The 25,942-nt window shown below is 34.3% G+C and overlaps 1 protein-coding gene across 7 annotated transcripts in view; it reads left to right on the top strand.

Moving 5' to 3' along the window:
- The window catches only part of LMBR1 (limb development membrane protein 1), a 194,183-nt gene that overhangs the window by 113,836 nt on the left and 54,405 nt on the right, over nt 1-25,942 (top strand). For all 7 annotated transcript variants that reach the window (XM_069084512.1, XM_069084508.1, XM_069084528.1 and 4 more), the window contains 4 exons: nt 8,123-8,249; nt 9,353-9,421; nt 12,299-12,363; nt 14,802-14,874. In XM_069084512.1, the coding sequence (XP_068940613.1) occupies nt 8,123-8,249; nt 9,353-9,421; nt 12,299-12,363; nt 14,802-14,874 (334 nt within the window). The remainder of the gene's footprint in view (nt 1-8,122; nt 8,250-9,352; nt 9,422-12,298; nt 12,364-14,801; nt 14,875-25,942) is intronic.

Below are 25,942 nucleotides of genomic sequence, written 5' to 3'. Positions count from 1 at the left end.
AAAACCACCTGAACAACAACTACAAGTGATGTAGAAGAGACAGAGCTTGATAACTGATTAGCAGTATGAGGGGTGGGGAAGGAAGGAACCCTGATAATAACTCCAAGGTTTTACACATGAGACTGAAATAATGAAGTTAGAGAGAAGCACAGGTTAGGTAGAAGGAGGTGGCCTCAGTTTGTGGTGAATCTATGAGATGTTGGAGCCACATTAAAATGTTTTTAGGCATTTTGAGAAAGAGCTAGGGATATAGATTTAGTATAAGTTATATGGTTAGAGATGGTAGTGGAAGCCTTAAGAGTGCATGAGATTGCCAGGGGGAGGGTATAGAGCAAGGAGAGAAGGGAGGCCAAGGTCAGAGCCTTAAATACCCATGATGCTGTTATGCATTCATCTGATGGGTTTTCTGTGAAATGCAGATACATAGAATTGAAATTATTGTACTCAACAAATAGGACTTATGAATGGCTATCATTCTTTATTGTAAACCCTACAAGACTATTTAGTACTTACTGGTGTTTAATGAACCTGAATTCAAAGAGACAGCTTATGTGTAATTAAAGGGGGCATTTCTAAGTTGTGCTTTATTTTTAGAAGTTGAAATGTAGTGATGTCTAGAAAATGATTTTTAAAAACTGATCAATTAATTGTCAGTGATTTAAAATATTTGAGATTGTGTTCATAATTTTGTGTGCTACCTTTTTGCTGCTCTTATAGAAGATACTAATGTTTTAATTTTTAAAATCTTATATTTAATAATAATTGAATATTACACTTTTAGAGTTTGTTTGCACAAAATATTTTACATTCATTATTTCATTTGAGCCTGTCAACAACCCTGTGACATAAGTACTATAGATGTTATCGTTATTTTACAGATGAAGAAATTGAGTCCTAGGGAACTCTCAAAGACACACAGGTCTGAAGTCTTTTTAAGACTTCAGAGCCAATCCTTTCCCCAGTATGTTTACTGGATCTTTTCAACATTTGGTCTCTCATGACCAGTTTTTGCCTCATAACTTTTTTGTTGCAAAATATAGGCTTGTGCACACATGTATATGTGTGTGTTTTTCTTCAAGATATGTATGAACTGTTTTGAGATATTTTTGTCAAACCAGGGCTATACTGATATCAATAAAGAATGGTTATAGTAGAGATTATGGTTACCTGTCTTAGTGATGGTATCTTGGAAAGCATTGCCAATTGACTATTTATACTGGTGCTTATAGTTGTGATAATCTCTTCAAGAGGACTATTTTGAAATGATTGTAGAGTTCTTATAGGTATTTGATGTTTTGGACATAATGTTAAGTAAGAATTTAGAAGTTATTAGGTAATAGTGATATCATATGTAAAGGCAATAACCCAAACAATCTTCAGATTCCGTGGTTGAACAAGCAACTGACTAATTTTCTGTAACCAATGTCACAAATTTAAATCTGGACCCTACAGCTAAAACTAAAAAAATATTGCTGCACAGTTCAATGTCTTCTGAAAAATACCTATGAAATTGCTTCCTATTGTAGCTTCTGAGCATTGCAACACAATATCCAGGTGGTTGCCACTGTTTAGATCCTTGCTGTGTTTGTGTGCCTTGCTCATTAGGCTAAATATATACATGAAGTAATAGATCATCCTTGGTAATGCTGTGGTTATTAAGTTTTCTAAGTCTTCGTGCCCTAATGATTAATATTAATAATCTTATTAATAATAGCCAATACATAAAATCCTGAAAGATTTTCAAAGTATTTTATATATATTGTCTCATTTGATCATCACAACAACCTTTTGAGGGAGGTGCTATTATTATACCCCTATTATAGATGAGGAGACAGAGATTAAGATAGTTCAAATGACTAGTCACACAAATGGCAAGTGTTTGAGACAGACTTTGGACACAGGTCTTCCTGATTCCAAGGCCAGCGCTCTATTCTCTGTGCCACCAGTCTATATACATGTTGAAATCCTTGTGGTAATTATCTTGTCTTGTGGTATTTACTCTGATGAACCTTTATGTTCTTATAGATAGAATAGTTTCTCATTGATGCTAGAATTATGGGATTCCTCTGCTTCTAAAGAATGAAAATTTCAAATTAAATGTCTGAGTTTCTTTGATTTCAATCTATAGAAATTATCAAGGTACGAACGTACCATCTCGTATCTTGCGACGCCTCAGTATAGGCCACATCCCTAAAGTGAAATCTCTCTCTCCGTCTCTCTGTCTCTGTCTCTGTCTCTGTCTCTCCCTCTCCCTCTCCCTCCCTCCCTCCCTCTCTCTCTCCCTCTCTCTCTCTCTCCCCCTCACACACACACACACACACACACACACACATTCATTCCCATATGCTCCTATCGGATTTCTTCTTTTTAGGGGGACACATGCACATATGTATAAAATATAAGGAATGTGTAGGGTTTTTTTTTTTACATGTACTTAAAATACTGATTATTGTAGATTTCCCTGACACTATATAAAGTAGATTGGGGAAAAGTATAGTCTGTATTTAGATCAAAACCATATCTGGTAAATGCTTATTGACTGTAAACATACTATAAAAGTTTTGGCTATAATCTGAAGCTCTAATGAAGTTTAACAGTTATTCCTACCATAAACTTCTCCCTCTCAAGTCCAGCCAGATTAATTGGATAAAGAAAGTGGGGTGAAGGTTGGAGTATGAACTATAGAAGTTAATCAACTTTCCATGTTTTCTTGAAATTCACTTTATTGAAAAGTAATATTCACTTAGTTTCAATAGTTGGACAAATAGAGATTAGTGCAGTGATGGTGTAGTGGATAGACGCTGAATTTGGAATCAGGAAAACTTGAAGTCAGGTCTTACCTCAGACATTTAAAAGTCATGTGATGATGGACTAGTTACTTAATCTCTCTAAGCCATCTGTTTCGCCATCTGTAAAATGGAGATTACACCTTTAGTATCTAACCCTTTGAAGTTTGTGAAGATCAAATGAGATAGATCGATTTATATATATATATATAATTTTACATGTATCTCATATACACACACTATACATATGGATCTATAACTTGATATATCTATTTATATCTATAGTATCTTATAGGTTTCAAAGTTATTTTTATTAGATAAGTTGTGACTTAACAATTAGAGTGAAATAGTTTAATAAAAAGCTCAGAATAAATAGTTTGAAGTATCTCCTAATAAAACTTTGTTTGCCTTAATACTAACTTTCAGCCTTGCCTAAAATGTCCTTCCTCCTTACCTCTGCCTCTTGGCTTCCCTAGCTTCCTTCCTACTCTCAGTGAAAATCTCACCTTCTACAAGAAACTTTTCCCCTTTTCTCTCAACATTAGTGCCTTCCCTCTGAGATGACCTCTACCTTACTTTGTCTAAGTTTTGCATGTGCACGGTTGTTTAGATATTATTGACCCCCTTCCCTGCCCTGTTAGAAAGAGGGCTTCTTGTAGGCAGCAGTTGTTTTCACCTTTCTTTTTATCTCCAACTTTTAGCACAGTGTCTGTCATATAATAAATGCTTGTTGATGACTTATTCTTTGGCTGAGTTAATAGGATAGCATCGTCCAGAACAAGGAAGGTGCAGCTGCATTCTTCATGGGTTATATAGGGAATATTATGGCCAAGTGAGACAAGGACTGTCTGGAGCAAAAGAAAGCTACTAGGAGAGTGAGAGGACCTTGGAGCCAAATGCTAATGAACAAATAGATTAAATCCTAAAGAAAAGAAAACTTGGCAGATAAGAGGACATGATGGGCTGCCTTCGAATATTTGAAGCTCTGTTGTGTTGAAGATGTAGTAAATTTATTCTCTGTGGTTCCAAGTGGCATTGTTTAAGGTTTCCTCAGCCTTTGGAAAATGTTACTTGCCATATTCATTATCAGATTGGTCCTTCTGGGACTTCATCCCAGAGGATTTATTTTAGACAACATTACAGTTTCATGGCATGGAACTGAGGAATTTTATAATTATTTTGTAAAGATTTTAGTATATCTCAAATTGTTCTTATTTCTTAATAAGAAATCACAAAATTTCTAGTAATATATCACACCAAAGAAGCATCTTTCCTGAATGTAAACTTTTTCAGCATGAATTGGGAGACCTTATTATTTCATTTCATTTTCTAAAATTACAGGACCATAGAAAATTGCTCCAATATTTTAAGAAAGGCTCTTCTTTGAAAATTAAGTCATTCACAGCTACTGAGTTTGTGAAATTATCATAGTATACATACATTTATAGTTCATTTAGGCCGGGCCACAAATGTATAAAAGCAAAGGAATTTCACTCTTGTTATCTAAGGATGTAATAAGGTAGTAATGAGATGAGGTGAAGTTCATTATACTTGAACATGTTCCTTAACTGTTTTCTGAATTTCACCTTGTTCTGTGTATTTTTTTTTAAACATTAACATTTAGCTAGTAGTTCTCCTGAGTTCATTTTACTATTTTTAAAAATCCTTCTATTTACATCTTTAAATTAGAATATTTAATCATCTGAATAAAAATTAAGATTCTGTAGTCAAAACTTTATCTTCCAAATGAAAATTCTAGCTAGGATTATATTATCTATATATGAAACATGTTAAGTATTCTTTATTCTTGGTAACTGTGGAATATCTAGGAGAAATCTTGGCAATTGAGGTATCTCTTGGGAAAGAGAATGCTGTACTTTTTACCTTGGTTGCAGGGTAGCAGAGAAAAATAGAACTTGATGGGGAAGTGATAGTTCTCTGTCAGAGCAAATACCAGTGACACCATATAGGATATTTGGACCCTCAGTTGGAGGAGACTATTCCTTTTTTTTTTTTTTAAGCAGTATTTCTCTATGGTATGCAAGTGCATTCATTGTATGGCACTTTGCAAATTTTATATTTTACTCTTTTGGAGAATTTTATGTCAGATAATTAGAATTTGATATTATAGAATTGGTGATTTGCTTATTTGCTTCCTAACTCATTTCTCTATTTTTGGTCTGTCTTCCTTTTTAATTCATTCTTGGTTTTACTATTAAAATAATCTGCATTGTTGCTATTTCTGGAACTTTTAAAATTGCCTTTTAAATTTCTTTTTTGTTGTTGTTCTTTGGCCCCATAAGAATTCCTACTTTTTTTGTTTTCTGTTTGTTTTGAAAGGTTTTTTTTTATTAATTATCCACATAAAATAGGAAGAAGAGATATTAAAAAACAAAACAATGGAAACTACCAAATATATTTGGTTTGGGAATATTGTATTGGTTCTTGGTCAGATGTAGTCTCATTCTCCTCCATACCTTTTTAGTATCACTGTTACCAACCCAAGTTTCTATGTAATAATAGCTGGAGGGAGGAACAGTTATTCCTATGATTAACTGCAAATGGGATAAACTACCCAAGGATAATGGTCAGTTGATCCTTTGATATGAAATGTATAGAGGGCAATTTGTACAAACCTGCATCGAGGCACTGCAACACTGCAAATGCCAATTTTGTTGTCCACTCCCTAGTCCCAGATCACAAATCCAGGATAAACAGAAAAGACCTGCACAGCACAGGCGCATTCCTGGGTGTGGAGACCCAGACTGTGTGTGTGTGTGTGTGTGTGTGTGTGTGTGTGTGTGTGTGTGTGTGTGTGTGTGTGTGTGTGTAAAAAGGAGGAAGTTTAGAAGACAGCAGCTGTAGCAATGATGTGGGTCACTCCCCAAGCTTCGAGCAGAGTTGCACTTCTAGAGTGTAGTCAGGACTGCAGAGGACTAATTAAGGCCAGCCCTGCACAACGTGGGGCCCGCCAAAGGATTTAGGGCAACCTGCCTGAAATCCTTTGGCATATCTGAGGGCTATAAGCTGCCTGGCTGCAGGTTGTGCAGGCCTGAATTTGAGGCAGAAATCCCAGACTGAAGGGGAACCCACAGTTCTACCTCTTGGAGCCAAAAGAACTTTCCAGTTGGCTGACAGAAATGGTCTACTTCTGAGGCTTTGCTCTGGATCAAACTACTTTGGGAGTACCGAAAGCTTGCAAGTTTCCAGCCCAAATTACTCTTGAGAACCTGAAATAACAAAATATTCAATAAGAAAGAACTAAGAAAGAAGCAACCATACCAGCTCAGACCTTCCCTTCAGAAGTGTGCAGAACCTGATCTTAACATCACATCTGAAGTCAGGAAGTAGACTGAAAAAATGAGCAAGCAAACACACAAACAGCCACCATCATGAACTATTATGGTGGCAGGGACGCTCAAGATGCAAAGACAGAAGAGAAAGACTCTAAAGCATCTACGGGCAGCACTTCAGAGAAAAACAGCATGGGTACAGACTCAGCTTGAATTCCTCAAAAAGATTAAGCAAAAGTTTAAGAATAAGAGTTTTAAAATGTTTTTATAAATGAATGGATCGAGAATGCTTGAGGAAAAGAATTGGAAAAGAAATGAGAATAATAAGAAAGAATTGGAAAGGTTGCTTTAGCTCGGCATAAGAGGTACAAAATCTTGGCCAAGCAAGAAACTTTCTGAAAGTTAGAATGGACCAAACAGAAGCTAATGACTCCGTGAGGGAATAAGAAATATTAAAACAAAGTCAAAAGGCTGAAAAATATATAAGAAAATATAAATTATCTCATAGCAAGAACAACTGACCTGAATGACTGAGGAGAATAAAATTAAGAATCATTGGACTATATGGACATCATGACCAAAAAAAGAGCCTATATGCCTTATTTCAAGAAATCTTAAAAGAAATTTTCCCAGATCTCTTAGTGCCAGAGGAGAAAGTGGATGTAGAAAGAATACACCAGTCACTTTATGAAAGAAAACCCAAAATGAAAACTCCCAGGGCTATCATAGCGAAAATCTAGAGCTAAAAAGTTGGCGACCCTTGCCCAGTCATATAGATTGTGTGCTTCAGTTCCTTTATCTGTAACATTGACATAAATACTATAAGATTTATTTAGCTCATGTGGTTATTGTGAGGATCAAATGAAATCACTGTGTTAAACACTTTGCAAACCTTCAAGCATGGTATATAAATGTCTATTGTTAATAGCGGTATTATTTTTTTCTTTTATTTCATTTTTTAGATGACTGGGCCATGAGAATATTTCTAATTGTGTATCTTATCATTTTTGTTTTCACTCCTTCAAAAACTGAAAAAGACTTGTTCAAAGGCAGTTGAGTAAAAAAAAGTAAACTAAATATATACCCAAGGCATTCATTCTTAACTCAGTTACTAATAAATTTTACCTATGAAAAAAAAACCACATTGCTTTATAATTTAAAACAAACTGGGCTATAACCTTAACATTAAGATTTATAAAATTATATCTTAGAGTTAGCATTATAGTTTAAAATGCTTATATTGGTCTTAAAATTTTTATGTCAGTTCTGTCTTCTGGTATCACTTTTCAGGCCAAATGTAGTAAAAATACTTTCTCTTAGTTTTTTTTTCTTCCTATTTTGGTGGTTAGATCTCAATTAGTTTTAAATTAAAACATCGTGATCTTCAGGAAAAAAAAATAATTGTTATCATGTAATGCTCCTAGGATTGTGAATTAGTGAATGTCCTGTCCAATGTAGAGAAAGGAATGATGTAATCCATGAAACTAATGTAATAGCTGTACAGAAATAAAATGAGCAATTCTTTAGCTGCACACTTGAGGGCTCTGTAGACTGTGAAGAACTACACAGAACTAATTACTATAGGAAATTCTATTCTTAAGTAAAGTGGTGAGTGGTACATGGTACCTAAATTGTGCTTAATGCTGGCTAAGTTGTTTGGCTATATGCCATAATTGGCCTTCCATTCCCTTGATTGAAATCATAGATAAAAACTTGCTAATCTGCTTTCTTAGCTGAAAGCGTTAAGAAAGTAATCCATTTTTAAAAATGACTTTGCAAAATTATATGGTATAAAGAATGTTTTTATGGAATCATGAGATTAATGAGCAGTGTGTTTTATTTCCAAGTTTAAGATAATAGTATTTCCCATGGGTTTAAAAGGAAAAATCAACTAGAACTCTTAAGATGTGTAAGTACTTAATGTTTTTCCCCTGGAGTAAAACAAAATCTTTTCCTCTGTAAAGAATTATTCTACAATTTCATATAGAAATTTAGCAAATGGAGTAAGATATTTTAAAATTTTATTCTGTTTACACTTTTCAGGGAATCAGAGCACGGATTTTGGAAACTGTTGTTATGCTGATTCTTCTTGCACTGCTTATTCTTGGAATAGTATGGGTAGCGTCTGCTCTCATTGACAATGATGCTGCCAGTATGGAATCTTTATATGGTAAGGGATTTATTTCTTTCAGCCATCCTCCAAGTGGCAGGTCATAATTCTAGATGCTTTTAAATTCTTGTATTATGTTTTAATCAGCACTTGAAAATGATTTCCAGTACGGCTTATGCATGTGTCCACCACATACTTAATATCATTGCAGATTGTTTAAGCAGCTTCTAAGATATTTTTGGTAATTGCCTTTTGTTTCTGAGATGCCACATTTTTCCTCTGTAAAGTTTGACAAAAATTTTGTTTTCTAAATCCTTTTGCTCTACTCTCTTTCAGAGGAACAGTTAGTAAGATAAAGTCCTTAATTTGGTCCATCCTTTCAGCCTCATGTCACATTATTCCTCCATTCCTACCCTTCCTTTGAGCATTGGCACAAACTGCTTACCCATTCTCTCCCTTTTCCTGGATCCCTCCTCCCCCCGCCCCCTAACCCCCAGGTAATATGCTTTTTTTCCTTAGATTACTGTGTGTTTACATATTTGGGTAGAATCATTGAACTGGGGCTGGAAGGAACCTCAGAAGGCCATCTAATCAAGTTCCATCCTTTTACAGTTTGGGAAAAAAAAGGTCCAGGGAGATGAAGGGCCTTGCTTAAAGACCTACAGGTAGCCCAGTGGATACTGGGAAGGAAGGCTTAAGTTTAAATTAAGCCTTAGACACTTAACTAGCTGTGTGACCCTGGGCAAGACACTTAACCTCTTCTGCCTTAATTATCTCATCTGTAAAATGGGGATAATAATAGCACCTCCCTGAGTAGTTGTGAGGATCAAATTAGATATGTGTAAAGCTCTTTGCAAACCTTAAAGTGTTATATAAAGGCTAGTTATTATTATTAGTTAGTGGCACTATTTGACCCTAGATCCTTCAGAGCTAATTTTCTTTCTGTCATGTTGTATATACTCAGTATAATGTAAGTTTGGTGAAGATACTTTCATTTTTGTCTTTTTATCTCACCACATAGTAGGCACTTTAATAAGTTTTGGTTGAGTTGAATTAGTTTTGTCAGATTTAAATAACCAGTTTTAACATTTTATCTTAACATGTATATAGTACATATTTAATGCATATATTAAAATTTTTTTATTAAAATATTTTTGTTACAGATCTCTGGGAATTCTACCTACCTTATTTATATTCCTGTATATCATTAATGGGATGTTTATTACTTCTTTGTAAGTATTCTTTTGATTAGTGGAAATCAGATTTTATTAACAAACTCTGTAAGCCTTACATCCTAAGAATCAATATTAACAGAGATTTCTAATAACTTTGATATCAAATTTTCTAGGTTTCAGCTATTTTCTATTAATTGTATTTTCTTTCAAGAATATATTAGACTTGGGCAGCTAGGTGGCGCTGTGAATAAAGTGCCAGCCCTGGAGTCAGGTGGACCTGAGTTCAAATGCGACCTCAGACACTTAACACAAAAACTAGCTGTGTGACCTTGGGCAAGTCACTTAACTCCAATTGCCTTCCAAAAAGCAAATAAATAAATAAATAACCATTTAAAAAAAAAGAATGCATTGGTCTATGTTTCTCATATCTAATAGTGTTCATTTAAAAAATAAACTTAAATAATGATTGTTGATATTTAGGAACCCTTTGCTATTAGAGTACCTAAAATGCCTATAAATAGGATGCAAAATAAAGCATATTCCATCTCATATTGTATAGTTAGAACAAAATTTAAGCATATTGACTTTATTCACACACACACACACTAAACATATATATTGATGTGGCATCAGAAAACTCATCATCTGTTTTATTGTACACATACATAATTTTAGGGTTAAAAAATATAGTATCCAGTTGCTGGTCTAACAAATCAGTTCGCTGCATGACATTTGCTCTCTTCTTTGCCTGTCTTTAGCTATGCAAAAATAGCCATTTTCCTTTATTTCTGTAGAGTGCAAATCTGATGTTAGTTTTGAATTGTGTCTAAGATGAATATCCTTATCCTCTTTTGGCCCTACTAACTCCCATCTACTTCAGTCTACCTTACTGAGCATCCATTTGGCTTTCCTCGATCTTGCTAGCATTACTTTTACTTTTACTAAATAGAGACTTTTTTTTCCCTTTGAAATAGTAATATTTTGCAATATTGCTACCAGTTCTTTCCATTCAGGTCAGTGTAATATGAATAAAGACAGAGCTCTCTGTCTGTACTAATACCCAATTGAGCAATAATTTTATTTGGAATTACTATTTAGTAAGAAATTTGACTACCAGCTTTCCTCATATTTTACATAGTTGCATATATAAACATCTCTATATTAAAAACTATATAAATTTATATGTTCATATACACATTTCAGAGTTTTATGTGGCTTAGCTTTTTAAATAAATGTTTCTTATAATTGTAATAATATTACTTAAAGGAATGAATAAGTAAAGCCATTCATATTTTAAAGATACTAAATGTTGTCTTATTGCTACTTGCCAGGGTCTGAGTGCATAAGTAAAGATTTAATACAATATCATATGGTAATAGCTTAGAAGATATGCTTTGGGTTTTCAAATATTACATTTTATTTTATCCTTCAACTTAACATGCACTTTAACATGTTTTGTTTTTTTTAAATGATAGTAGTACCTATTTAAATAGCCCAAAGCAAGAAAAATTTGAAATGATTTAAAAGTAGAGTTAAGACTTGCCCTTTTAAACCTAGTGTTCTTAATTTTGAATATACATTCAACACTGGTACATCTGCATTACTGGAATGGCACAAATAATCCAAAACATCTTTTTATTCAGAAATTATTTGTTTCATTTAAAAAAAATCTTCTTCTAGATTTACCTTAAAAATGTTTTTAATTAATAGAGGTTAAAAATAGATTCTGTTCCCATATCTGTCATGTGGTAAAGCAGCCTAGAGAACTATATTCTTGCTAGCAATGTCAGATTGTGATTAAAATTTTCTGTAGATGTGTAGATATATATGGAAATCAGTGGTGGACTCTCTTATGCTTAGACTGCAGATCATGCCTTCCTCCATGTGCATAGTGAAATACCATGCCTTTATTACATGGAATATCTATGATATAGATATTATTCTTGACCTCTCACTAAAACATTAAAATGACATTTTTCTATAGTTTGCCATAACACTTTTTTGTATTGTAGCAGTTATTATAATTTATGGAAGCAATGACTTAAACTCCAAAAATGTTGTTAACTATTGCACCAGATAGCAGCTTTTATTTTTCTGTTTAGTGTATTTCAGTTCTGTTTATCAGCCCAGTTGATTCTGTTACTCACAAAGCTAAACAATTAAAAATACCTGTGATTAAATCTTGAATTGAGAAGTACATGGGTTAATTAATTTTTTTTTAATGTCCATACATCTCGTATTTTAGGGAATCCTTTGGGGAAAAAAAACTATTAGAGAAAAATGTTTAAGCCATATTTCTTTGGTTGGTTGAATATAATAAGCCCAGTTTAAAATTATCTAACCATTCATTTGATTGTATTGAAGTTCACATTGACCTTGTGATATATAATGTATCTTTTCACACTATAACATACATTACCAAGTAGGTGTTAGTTTTGTCCCTTAACATGTCTTAGAATGAAGTTTTAGCGCATTATTTTATTTTTAATGAAAATCAAAATGTTAGTCACAATGGATGACACTCTCAGCTGTTTTCAGTAGCATACTTATTAGTCTGCTCACATTGAATTTGAATTTGTTTAAAATGTTCAATGATGACCTTTCTATTGGGAGTCTGACTGCTTGCATTGACATACTTCAGTGCTGTAGCAAGCATTTTAACTTAGAGGAAGTATCAAAGAGGTGAGCACTGTTTAGTTTAAGTGAGTAGTTGGTACTCATTGATATTAAAATGGTTTCAGTTTGGTAACATATAATCTGTCATTTTTCTTTGTACCAGGCAAAAGTTAATTCCTATGTGTTATTTACCAAACATTAAATGAAAAGTGACCATTTTAATCTGGGTGTGTTGTAATCTGCATAGATTAGCAATGTATTTATCTCAACTTTGAAATCTATAAATCTGTCTTTTAGTAAACAATTTATTTTCTACAGTATGCACACCAGTTGGACTTTCACGAATGTTTACAGTCATGGGTCAGCTGTTGGTGAAACCAACAGTAAGTATTTTGTAGTCATTTTTTTTCTACTAAAATAAATGTACTTGCATTTGAATATCTTTAAAATTACATTTTAGCTTGCTATTTAGCAGTGTATATATAAGAATCTTTGATTGTGTGATTATAGGTCTTATTGGAAAAATTCCCTCAGTGTGTTTAAAATAAAAATTTCTTAATCCTTAAAGGCATAAGCCATTTTAGCCCAGCATCCTGCTTTCTTAGGTATATCATAGGAACTAAGCGTTGGAAGGAAACTTAAAGATCATGTGTCTATACTCCTTATTTAACAGAAGAGGAAACTGAGGCTCCACAAGGTAAAATGAATTTCTCAGTCGCAGATGATTTCAGAATAGTTTTTCTAATAAATAGAAATTTTAGAATTTTTTAAGATTTACCATAGAAATATGCTTATGTGTCTTGTTTTTTAACTAGGAGAGATATTCTTAAAAATTATGTATGTGTGTATATGTATACATACATATCAGCATATATTACATGTATATGTATTGATTATATGTAATTTTTATAAATTGAATTTTTCATCAGTTTTCATTTTAATTTCATAGAAGACTTTTATTATTAATCTTCAATTGGTAGTGATTTTAAATGATTTCCCTGTTAGTCTTTCTTTGCAGATTAATTACTTGATAGACTTAGATGTACTAATGGAATTTACTTTTTTCCCCCACAGTAAATCTTTTTGTAAATGGAAGCATCCATTTGTAGTATGAATTAACTTTATCTAATTTATCAGTTTCATAAAGCTGAGTTTTCATATGTGTATATATATAAACATAAATACAAATATTTTACAGAAGGATATGCTCATGTTAACATGATTTCTAGAAATATATTCATTAAGTCAGTCTTATTCACATATATGATATATTGTATTAATTGATTATTTACATAATTAGACCTTGAGAAGTAAGGTCTTGACAATTTGCACCAATGGAGGAGATTGGGGGCACAACTATTCTAAAAATTAGTCATTTTTGGCTTTGTTATATGTGTTTTGGCATTTGCATTTGATATGTATATTTTGTAGGTACCTATTTATATGAAATAATGAAACTACATAATGAAGACCTGGCTCCAGAGAAACTTAAAAAAAAAAAAAAGGCAGTTTTACTCACTTATTCCACCTGCTAAGCTCTTCTATTTTGGAAATAAACAATTTATCTCTCAGACTGATGCAAAATACTAATCTTAAGTAATTCTGTCCTCTTTCAGATCTTCCTTGGAGTGAGAGTGTGTAGTTAAAGTGTATAGTTTTTAAAGTGCCCCCCTTCCCTTCCTGCTGGAACAAGGGCTGAATAATAATAATAATTATCTTTGTGTTGTGATTTACAATTTGAAATATACTTTCACGTATATTATTTCATTTGATCTGCATTGTGAGGTAGTCAGGGCAGTATTACTGTCCTCATTTTACAGATGAGGAAACTCAGGTTTATAGTGGTTTAATGACTAACTCTGATCAATCAGCTAGAAAGAGGTGGAGTTGGTCTTAGAACCAAAATCTTCTGACTTGAATTGCTGTACTGTAACATCATACCCTGCCCTCCGCCCCCACCCTCCCCCCTCAGGATTAAGCTCATGCAATGATGTGTTGTAAACAAAACAAATGATTAAAGAATATATTGCAGATTTCTCACTGTCAAATGCAAAAATCAGGTCAAGTCACCAAGTACCTACTGTGTACTAGGTGGGGTCGGAGGAATAGTGCATATAATTGATTTAACCAATGTTGTTTTCATTTAAATTTAATTTAGAGGGGAATATGACATGATGGAAACATGTTATATGATATTAAAATTGAAATCCTTCCATTTCCTTAATTGGCCTTGTTATAGGTTGACTTTGATAAAGGACAGTTAAATTTCATTATGGTATTTTTGAGGTATAGGAAGTGGCAAAACATTACATATCAATGAATTATTTTATAGGTCATTTGTGCCAAATTTAATGTAAGTGTTTGACAGGTTGATATTATACAGAAGTAATAAAATTAAGTATTAAGCTAAATTTTTTAGGTCCTTTCCAGTTTTAAATTATGACTTTTGGAGCATATATAAGCATATTATATTCAAGTTTATGTGTATTTAGAAATTATTACATTTGGCAATTTTGAATAAAACTAATTTTATTCAGCTTTCTTCTTTTGGCTAATAAAATAAATGCATTTTTTTTTTTGGAAAAAGAAGCAAATTTTGACTTCAGAATGCAAATCAGTAACGTGAACATTTGGGACAGTTTTTTGTTGTATTTAATACACACACACACACACACACACACACACCTTAGCTTGCAGATGTTTTAACTGAATTATAACCTAATACTAACATTTACATAGCACTTTCAGTTTTGTACATAAAATGTAATAGTCATTTATTTAACATTTCTGCATCAGTGAATTATTTTATTTTTACATATAGATTCTTGAAGACCTGGATGAACAAATTTATATTATTACGCTTGAGGAAGAAGCACTTCAGAGGAGACTAAATGGTATTTAAGTGTTAAATATTTAGATAAAAAAATTATCATATAAATCAATAATGCAGGGTCTGAACAAAATAGACTGTGTCTGATGATTTGGAATCATAACTGGGGAGAAGGATGGGCCGCAGCCTAACAGTGTAGCTGTCTGACTGAGGTATCAAGTCTTTCCTTAATCAAAAGTGATAGCTTAAGAGGGAGGTAATCAAACTTGTGACATTATCAGGTGTGGAGCAGAAGCATCTCCCCAGCAGATGCATCTTTGCAAAGTCTATTTTATTGACAGATAAACTTTCAGTTACTTGGTTGTTGAAGTTTTACACATTTTCATGTAATCTTACTGATGGCTTGGGTTATTCTTCCATTTCTTTTATATTTTGAAATCATGGATCCAGCAAGTTACTGAACCATCAGTAATCATGGCTGATATTTATATGTTGCTTTAAGGTTTGCCAAAAACTTCATACTCATTATCTCAGTTGCTATTTGAGGTAGGTTCTACAGTTATATTTTCCTCTTTTTACAGATTAGGAAACTGAGGTTCAGAGTGGTTAAGTGACTTACTCATTGTTTGATAGTGTCATAGGCAGGTGTTAAACCAACATCTCTCCTGATTCCAAGGTCAGCACCCTTACCACTATACCACACTGCATCCTTAAAGTGTCAAAAACTTGTTTTCTTAATTATTTCTTGAAAGTAAATGATTTTTTTTAAGTAATCAGGATTAAGTAACTTGCTCAAGGTTACATGGCCAGTTATTTTTGTGTGGGTGCCGAGTATCTGAGGCCGGAACCGACCCCAGGTGTCCCCACTGGGGCTGGCACTCTTACTGTGCCACCTGGCCGCCTCTAAGTAAATGATTTTTTGATCTAAGGTTTGGTTTTTTGTTTTTTGGAGGGGGGAAGGCAGGGCAATTGGGGTTAAGTGACTTGCCCAAGGTCACATGACTAGTAAGTGTTAAGTGTCTGAGGCTGGATTTTAACTCAGGTCCTCCTGACTCCAAGGCTGGTGCTCTGTTTACTGTGCCATCTAGCCGCCCCTGGCCCAAGGTTTTGAAGGTCATTTTAAACTAGATTGTAAAGCATCTTAGAAAATTGTAGAGTTTATTTTTTAAAGTCTTCTAATAGTTTTTTAAATTGATCTCTAGAAGAAAAAAATTAATAAAGAAATAAAGACATATACATTTTTTTCATTTGTTTTTATTTTAGTTATTTTTTTGTCATGAGCTGGTTTCTAAATGCATTAAAAGATGTGATTTTTTTTTAAAAAGATTCAAATGATTAGCAACAAATTATATTTCTATTTAATTCAAAAGCAAATAGTATGCTATAGGGATGTGTTTTCACCAAAGTGTGTAATTCTGAAGTATCTTAAGTAAAACTATACATAAAGATTTGTTTAGATCAAAAAAATGTATATTAGGTTTATTTTGAAAGGTTTTTTTTGTGAAGGGTAGAGTTGGAATCATTGTACAAAAAATTAAAGCAGACATCACACACTGAGGGGTAAATTCTTAGATCTTTGAGCCCTTAGCTTCATTACACTATTAACACCACTTTTTGTGCCACTATATTTAGTTGTTAGTAGTAACTGAAAATAAATGTTATAAATTTCATTAAAAAACAGTGTTATAAACTATGTATTGTTGTATTAAATTTATAATTTTTTAAAAATTTACTTGTAGATGGTCAGTGATAAATATATACAAGCTACCAAGAATCAAGATGAATATACCTTTCAGCAATGTAGAATGTATTTAACCCTATCACATAAGGTCTAATTTCCTTCTACTCCTCCAGTAGTTTTGAGATGTATGTTATTTCCATTTTACAAATCAGTAACTGAAATTCAAAGAGATTAGATGTGTTGTGTCATGGATAGTAGTAGTGCCAGGAATAGTAATTGAAATAAACCCTTCCTTTACCAACCTTACTTCCTCCCTGGCCCCATCTACTTTTGGAATGACCAATTAAAAAGTACCTTTCTAATTATTTTAAAATCTTAAGGCTTAAGCAAACTTCTAAAGTTTGAAAGTGTCTCTGGGTAGTAAAGAAAAAAAATATTGTCTAGAAGGCCAAGTATATCTTTAAATGAAGTGGAGCAAGGAAACTAATATATAGATGTTAGTACATAATAGCTTTTATGTTTTAAAGTCATTAAAATGAATTCAATAGCACATTTTTGTTTTGCATCATTTTTTTTGGCCATATTCTACTTGTGGCTCTACTATTATGTAAGTTGTCTCTTTATAAGATACAAAGATCTGTTCACTGAGTCTCTTTGAAGACATCATAGAGTGATTATTATGATTACTGTTTGATCTTAGTTATCTACTGTAACATACTTAAAGTGGAAAATATCAGGCCTCTTAGTGGAGGCATGTTTATGGTATAAGGTGAATGCATCTATCACAAAAACTCAGATAATCTGTGTATGGGTAGAGTGTTTTCATTAGTCCATCCCAAAAGTTAGAAGACTAACATGTATAGGATCTGCTACTTTTAGTCAAAGAAAGTATAAAGGATGTAGCTCTAGTCTTGTGAATTAATTTTATTTTGGTTATTTATTTTGGTTATTATTCTTTTGCTTTAATTATGTAGTTGAGAAAACATATCTTTGGTTATAATCTATAGAATCACTTGAAGAGTGTGGATTTTATTTAGTGAAAATTCATTCCTAAATATACCAAGTTGTTCTTGTAATTTTAAAATTTTGATAATTTATTTTTCCCAATTACATGTAAAAGCAATTTTTAAAGTTCATTAAAAAATTTTTGAGTTACAAGTCCTCTCTCTCTTTCCCTCTCTCCCCTATTTCCCTTCCTGAGATGGTAAGCAATTTGATGTCGGTTATACATGTGCAATCATGCAAAAACACATCCCCATATTAATCATGTTGTGAAAGAAGAAACAACAAAAAAAAACCCCATTAAAAAAATTGTATGCTTCTATCTGCATTCACACTCCATCAGTTCTTTCTCTGGATGTGTGTATCACTGTGTATAACTCATCATGAGTCCTTTGTATGCTTATATTGCTGAGAATAGCTAAGTCATTCACAGTTGATCATCATATAATATTGCTGTTACTGTGTGCAATGATCTTCTGGTTCTATTCATTTTACTTTGCATCAGTTCATGTAAATCCACGCTTTTCTGAAATCATCCTGCTTGTCATTTCTTATAGCACGGTAATATTCCATTATAATTATATACCACAGTTTGTTCAGCCATTCCCCAATTGATGTATATCCCCTCAATTTCTAGTTCTTTTGCCATGCCAAAAGGAGCTGCTATAAATATTTTTGGACAAATATGACCTTTTATTCTTGTCATTTCTAAGGTATGTGAAATTTCATGCTAGAAAATGTTAAAAGTTATTTGATGGAGGAAGAAGTCTCATTTTGTGTATTTTGAAGCAAGCTCTTCACCAAAATTTGTGGAACGATCAGTAAGAAAATAAAAAATCACAAAATTTGAGAAATGAGAGTTCAGTGACTCTGGTTCAGCCTCTACATGAAAGGAATCTCTATTATAACACTCCCAACAAGTGGCTATCCAGTAAAAAAGGAAAACCAGCCCTCTCTTAACACAGTTTGTTCCACTTTGAATCAGTTCTAATTGTGAGGGAATTTTGCCTGAAATCAAGCCTAAATGTGTTCTCTGGACAAAGGAACAAATCTAATCCCTCCTCAATTTGACAGCCTTTTAGGTACTTGAAGATAACTATCATGTGCCCCCAGAATCTTCTCTGGGTTGAACATGTGCAGTTCCTTCAACTAGTCATAATATAACATGGTTTCAGGGCTCTTCATCAATCTGATTATTCTTTTCTGGACATTCTCTAGCTCATTAATTTCCTTTAAACCTGTGACACCTAGAATTGAACACAGTACTCCACGTGAGGTCTGATGAAGGCAGAGTACCTTGGGACTATTACCTCCACATTCCTGGAAATAGTACCTCTCTTAATGCATCCCAAGATCACATTAGTTTTTGTTTTTTGTTTTCAATTTTGTGTTTATTTTTAGTTTACAACACTCATTTCCACAAGATTTTGAGTTACAAATTTAATTCCTGTCTTTCCCCTACCCACCACGCCAGAACAGCAGTCCCACTGAATAACTCCTCCTCTAATCTGTTCTCTCCTATATCCTCTCCCATTCCCCCTCCAACTTTGCAGTAGGGCAAGATGGATCTCCATACCACAGTGCCTGTATATCTTATTTCCCAGTGCATGTAATAATAATAATAATATTTTTTAAACATTTTGTTTTAAAACTTTGAATTCCAGATTCTTTCCCTTTTCCCTTCATCACCCACCCTTACCGGGAAGATAAGCAGTTCAATATAGATTGTACATGTGTAGTTACGCAAATCATTTCCATAGTGGATATATTGTGATAGACTGACTATATTTTTCTCCATCCTATCCCACCCTCCACTTGTTCTGTTTTCTATTTTGACTCTGTCCCTTTTCAAAAGTGTGTGCTTCATACAAACGGATGCTGAGTGAGAAGAGTAGAACCAGGAGAAATTTGTGCACAATTACAGACACAACATATGTGTGGTGACCAACTTTGATATACTGGACTCTTCTTAGCAATGCAGTGATATAAGTCAATCCCAAAAGACTCATGATGGAGAGAAATATGTGCATCCAGAGAAAGAACTATAAAGAACTAAGTTTATATCCAGGTGGAAGCAAAATACCTGATCTTTTTCCTTCTCTTATTTGGTTTTATGTCCTCTTTACCATTTTTCATTCCAGCTGATACAGTCTGTCTTTATAACCTGACTAATGTATAATGTGAAAGTATTTACAGATCCTATACTTGACTATATGCCGCCATAAGGGGGGGGGGGGGGGAGTGGGAATAAAAAAAAAGTGTGTGCTTCTAACTACTCTCCCTTTTATGATCCTGCCTCTTATACCTTTCCTCCCTACTTTTCTGTAGGGTAAAATATCCAATTTAGTGTGTGTGTTATTCCCTCCTTAAGCCAAATTCAATGAGAGAAAGGTTGACCCATTCCCTTTTGCCTTCCTGTTCTTCCCCTCCATTGTAACAATTTTCCCTTACCTCTTTTATATGAAATAATTTACCCTATTCTGTCTCTCCCTATCTCCTCTGTTTATATTCCTCTCTCACTTCTTAATTTAATTTTTAAAATATCATCCCTTCCTATTCAATTGATCCTGTGCCTTCTGTCTATGTATACCTGTACACATATATACACACTCATATATGTATTCATATGCACATATGCCCTCCTATATAGACATATATATTTATACATATATACATTTATATTCCCTTCAACTATCCTCATACTGAAAAAAGTTTCATATATTGTTTTTTCATGTAGGAATGTAAATAGTTCAATTTTAATAAGTTCCTTATGATTTCTTTTCCCTGTTTACCTGCTCATGCTTCTCTTGCTTCTTGTATTTGAATGTCAAATTTTCTGTTCAACTCTGTTTTTTTTTCATAAAGAATGCTTGAAAGTCCTCTATTTCATTGAATGACCATATTTTCCCCTGAAACGTGATACTCTGTTTTGCTGGGTAGGTGATTCTTGGTTTTAATCCTAGCTCCTTTGACCTCTGGGATATCATATTCCAAGCCCTTCAATCTCTTAATGGAGAAGCTGCTAGATCTTGTGTTATCCTGATTGTGTTTCCACACTATTAAAATTGTTTCTTCTTGGCTGCTTGTAATATTTTCTCCTTGATCTGGGAACTCCAGAACCTGGCTATAATATTCCTAGGAGTTTTCTTTTTGGGATCTTTTTCAGAAGGTGATTGGTGAATTCTTTCAATTTCTGTTTTGCCCTCTGGTTCTAAAATATCAGGGCAATTTTCCTTGAGAATTTCTTAAAGGATGATTTCTAGGATCTTTTTTTGATCATGGCTTTCAGGTAGTCCAATAATTTTAAAATTATCTCTCCTGGATCTGTTTTCTAGGTCATGAGATATTTCACATTGCCTTCTATTTTTTCATTTGTTTGGATCTGTTTAATAGTATCTTCATTTCTCATAAAGTCATTAGCTTCCATTTGCTCCAATCTAATTCTGAAGGAATGATTCTCCTCAGTAAGCTTTTGAGATTCTTTTTCCATCTGGCAAATTTGGCTTTTTAAGGCATTCTTCTCCTCATTGGCTTTTTGGATTTCTTTTGCCATTTGAGATAGTCTATTTTTTAAGGTGTTATTTTCTTCAGTCAGGTTGTTGACTGTCTTTTCATGATTTTCTTGCATCATTCTCATTTCTCTTTCAAATTTTTCCTCCACTTCTCTTACTTGGATTTCAGAATCCTTCTTGAGCTCCTCTATGGCCTGTAACCAATTCATATTTTTCTTGGAAGCTTTTGGTTTAAGAGTTCTGACTTTGTTGTCTTCCTCCTGTCCTGTGCTTTGATCCTTTTTGTCCCCCAAATAGGAGTCTAATGTTGGATTGCTCTGCTTTCTTTACTTCTTTTGCTGGCTCATGTTTCCACTCAATTACTTGACTTTTGTGCTTTTTGCCACAGTAGAACTCTGTTTCCAAAGAAGAGAACTTTGTCCCAAATCGCTGGAGTTTTTGCAGTTGCTGGAGCTATTAGTTGGGTGCCCTCTCTGAAGCCTCCACAGGCTCTGGTGCCTGGTCACACACCCCAGGACCTCCACCCTAGACAGCGATCCAGATCCAAGCAGGTTAAAGCAAGAGCGATTACCCCTAAGAATGGTCACTTGGTCCCCCTACAACCTGCAGGCCAGGGGCTCTGAAGTAGCCATGTGACAGCAGCTGCAGGCCCCCAGCTCCTCCACTGCTTCTCACCTTCTAGCCCCGGGGGCAGAGGTCAGAACATACTCTTGGTCCCCCTATTCCCACAGATTCCACACTGACCTTTTACTTTGCCTTTGGCATTTGTGAGTTGATAATTCTGGGAACTGCCACAGCTGCTGGTGATCCATGCTCCCTAAGTCCCTTCCGGCTGCTGCTGGTCTGGGGCTCCCTAAGTCTAAGCCCATGGGCTCCGTTGGGGCTGGGCTCCCAGCATGCTGCAGTGGACCCTTCCTGCCAGGCTGCCTTCAGTGGGAGATTTGTTTCTCTCTGTCACTTTGTGGGTTCTGTAGCTCTAAAGTTTGTTTAGAGTCATATTTTATAGGTATTTGAGGTGGTTATGGGGGGAACTCACAGAATTTTCCTGCTTCTACATTCCATCTACCCTCTTAGTTTTTTTTTTTTTGCTACCCATTTCATACTACTTACTCATATTGTACTTGCCATAGATTAAAACCCTAAAATCTTTTTTTCAGAATAAGTACTATTGTACCATGTCTTCTATCTTGTATTGTAAAGTTGTGGGTTTATGGTTTGGTGTTCTTTGTTTTTTTGGTTTGTTTTCACACCAAAATATAAAATATTACATTTATTTCTGTGGAATTTCATCTTGCTGAATTCAATCCAATGCTCTTGTCTGTCAGGGTCCTTTTGAATCTTGACTTTGTCGTTCCATATGTTAGTTCTGCCTCCTTAGATGAGTTATGTATGCAAATTTGATGAGCATGCCATCTATGCTTTTATATGTTATTAGTAAACATGTTCAACAGCTTAGGGCCGAGTGCAGCTCCCTGTGATACTCCACTGGAGATTTCTTGCCACCTTGGCATCTGAACCATGAACCTCTTTGAATCTGACCATTCAATCAGACAGATGGAATCAGTTCTGAATCCATCTTAACTGTATCATCATCTAGTCCATATCTTTCTGTCTTCTCTGCAAGAAAAGTATGAGATGCTTTATCAAAAGTTTTTGTTAAAATCTAGGTTAAACTATATGGCATTCCCCACATATACTAGTTTAGTAATCTTATAAAAAAAGGAAATGAGGTTAGTCTGGCACAACCCCTGTTGACGAAATTATGTTGGCTTTTTAATATCACCTTTTAAAATCTTTCTAGATATTTGTCAGCCATCTTTTTCATTATCCTGCCTTGAAATTATTCCTGAAACCAAAGGCAAAATCACTGGCCTATTTTCAGACTCTTCATTTTCAAAAAGGGCAACATATGCCCTTTTCCAGTCTTGTGTTAGTTACCATTTGCATTTTCTATGTTCTTTCAGATATCACTGACTGGTTCAGCAATCATACCTGCCAGTGCTTTCAGGACTGGAGAGACATCTAGTTAATCCTGGCTGGATGACTAGTTCATCAAGGTCATGCAGGTGCTTATTTTAGACATCAACTCCCTGTTAAGTTATTTTTATTCTGAATTTCTGCTGCAGTGGTCACTCTCTTTGACAGAAAAGACAGAATTAAAATAAGAACGGAACCCTAATGATGAATCTCATGTCCCACAAATGTTCTCTTCCTTCACTGAGCTTCCTTTTCTCCCAATATCACTTTAGAATTTATAGCTTTCTTATTCCTGATAGTATTCTTACAGGACTGTATCCTCTTTTACCCAAACTTGCTTCCATCTTCTGGACATTTTTTCTTAAAATGTAAGTTAGTTTGTGAGTTTCCTGTGCATCCACATCAGTATCTTCAGAAAAATCCCATTTTTCCTCATTGGAATTGTTTTTTGTTTTTCTTCAGAATTTCATTCTTGAGCATTTGCTATTGCTCCTGGGCTGGCTTCCCTTGTGTTGTTTTAGTCCCTGTCTTTCCTCTGAGCCTTTTGACATTTGTTTTCTGAAAATCTAGGATGCCTATCAGACTCCCCAGAGTTCTTTTCTTTCATAAACTATAGGAGGAAGTTGTTGTTTTCCCAGAGTGTTCCTATTATTTCTACCCCACCAGTTGTTTCTTCCCTGTTAGTAAGGATCAGATCTAGAATAGAATTTATCCTTGTCAGTTCTTCTGTCTTCCAAAGGATGAAATTACCAGTAATGCAAATCCAAAAGTTATTAGTTGCTTGCCTTTTGGCAGAGAGATCTTCAGCAGATGTCTTGAGAATTGGAGTCTCTCATCACTACCTTGATGCCAGGCTTCTGACTTGTTTCCTAAATTCCTCATCAATTTCCTCTTTCTGACCAGGTGTTTTGTAATAATATGCTATCATTTACAAAATCACTTCTGTTTTTCTGTCATTGATCTTCATCTACCCACTATGATTCTCTCTAGTTCCTCTATTTCCTCATGAGTATACCTTCTTAATAAATCCTAATCTAACCTCATTTCCTTCTCCTTTTCCCATTTCTTTTGCATAAATGCAGTCTGGTCATAGGTTTCATCCTACCAAGTCTCTATGATAACTGTAAGGTCCCTTTGCCTCCTTGTGTTAGAATCTGTTATTTCTACTGAGTTTTATTTATAAAATGCTTAGGGTAAACATTTCTTAATATGTATTGGGATTTTAGTTGAGAAAAGCAATAACTTATAAGGATTCTTAGTTCTTATTTTATTTTTTAAAAAATTGATGGCTAATACGGTAGCACACTGTTGACACTCTTATTAGAATACCTTAACATTTTTGCTAGATTTTGATATGATAGGACCTATTTTGCTACTGTAGATGGTGTTTGCATGCCTGATAATATGTGTGAGATTTTATGTTTTTGTCTGGAGCTTTTAAGCATAATGTTTGAGATTGAAAACCACAGGGAGATATTTTCATTATTATTATTATATTTTCATTAACATATGAAATATAATAAGCTATTATTCGTCCATTTATATTGTTGACAATCCAATAATATTAACCATGTCTTGTGACCTCTGTCATACATGGTCAAGAGGAGTAGTAAGCATGTATCTTGCTCTAGCTGTCACTGCAGGCCTCCTAAGCACCATCTCTCATCTTATTCTCCTTTTCTTCAGTCTCAGAAGATGAAGTGGTCCTTTTCCTTAACAACACCAAAGCCTTTACTTGTGCCTTTGAACCCCATTCCCTCTTGTTCCCTAGCAGCTTTCCCCTTTAATAATTTCTATCTAATTTTCAGCCTCTTCTTATACAGTGGTTTTTTTCCTGCTGCCTTCAATCCCCAGGTATTGTCCATCCTTAAGGAGTCTCCATTCTTTTTTTTTTCATTTTTCAAATGCTTTATTAACTTCTGATTTACATCATTCATTTCCACCAGATTTTGAGTTACAAATTTTCTTCCCATTTTTCCCCTACCCACTGCCCCAAAATAGCAGTCCCACAGGATATCCCCTCCTCCATTCTGCTCTCTCTCATATTTTCTCCCATACCCCTTTCGACTTTTCCAATAGGGTGTGGTGGATGTCTATGCCCCAGTGCCTGTATATCTTATTTCCCAATTACATGTAAAATAGTATTAATAATAGTATATATATGTATATATTTTTTTTTCCCAAAACATTTGATTTTAAAGCTTTGAATTCCAGATTCATTCCCTTCCTCCCTTGTCACCTACCCTTACTGGGAAGATAAGCAGTTCAATATAGGTTATACATGTGTAGCTAATGCAAAACATTAACATTGCAGATACATTGTAAAAGACTGACTATATTTCCCTCCCTCCTATCCCACCTCCCACTTGTTATATTCTCTACTTTGATCCCGTGCCTTTTCAAAAGTGGGTGCTTTCAACTTCCCTCCCTTCCATCATCCCCCCTCTCATCCCCTTCCCCCCCTACTGTCCTGTAGGGACAGTATGTCCTATTTAGTGTGTATGTCATTCCCTCCCTGAGCCAAATTCAGTTGACCTGTTCTTCCCCTCCATTGTAACCATTTTCCCTTGCCTCTTCTATATGAGATAGTTTACCCCATTCTGTCTCTCCCCATCTCCTCTCATTATATTCCTCTCTCACCTCTTACTTTCACCTTTTAAGTATCATCCCTTCCTATTAAATTGTGCCCTCTATCTATGTATACCTGTAAGCATATACACATATGTATTCATATGCCCATATGCCCTCATATATATATATATATATATATATACATATATATTTCTATTCCCTTCAACTATTTTCGTACTAAGAAAAATTTCATCAATTACAATTATTGTTTTTCCATGTAGGAATGTAAATAATTCAACTTTGATAAGTTCCTTATGATTTCTTTTCCCTGTTTACCTTCTCCTGCTTCTCTTGCTTCTTGTATCTGAATGTCAAATTTTCTATTCAAT

This window comes from Petaurus breviceps, unplaced genomic scaffold, assembly GCF_028583685.1.
Source record: "Petaurus breviceps papuanus isolate PSGF00001 unplaced genomic scaffold, PetGlider_PUasm1.0 115, whole genome shotgun sequence".
Classification (NCBI taxonomy): Eukaryota; Metazoa; Chordata; class Mammalia; order Diprotodontia; family Petauridae; genus Petaurus; species Petaurus breviceps.
The sequence above is the reverse complement of the archived record's forward strand: the minus strand, read 5'-3'. Positions and strand labels throughout refer to the sequence as shown.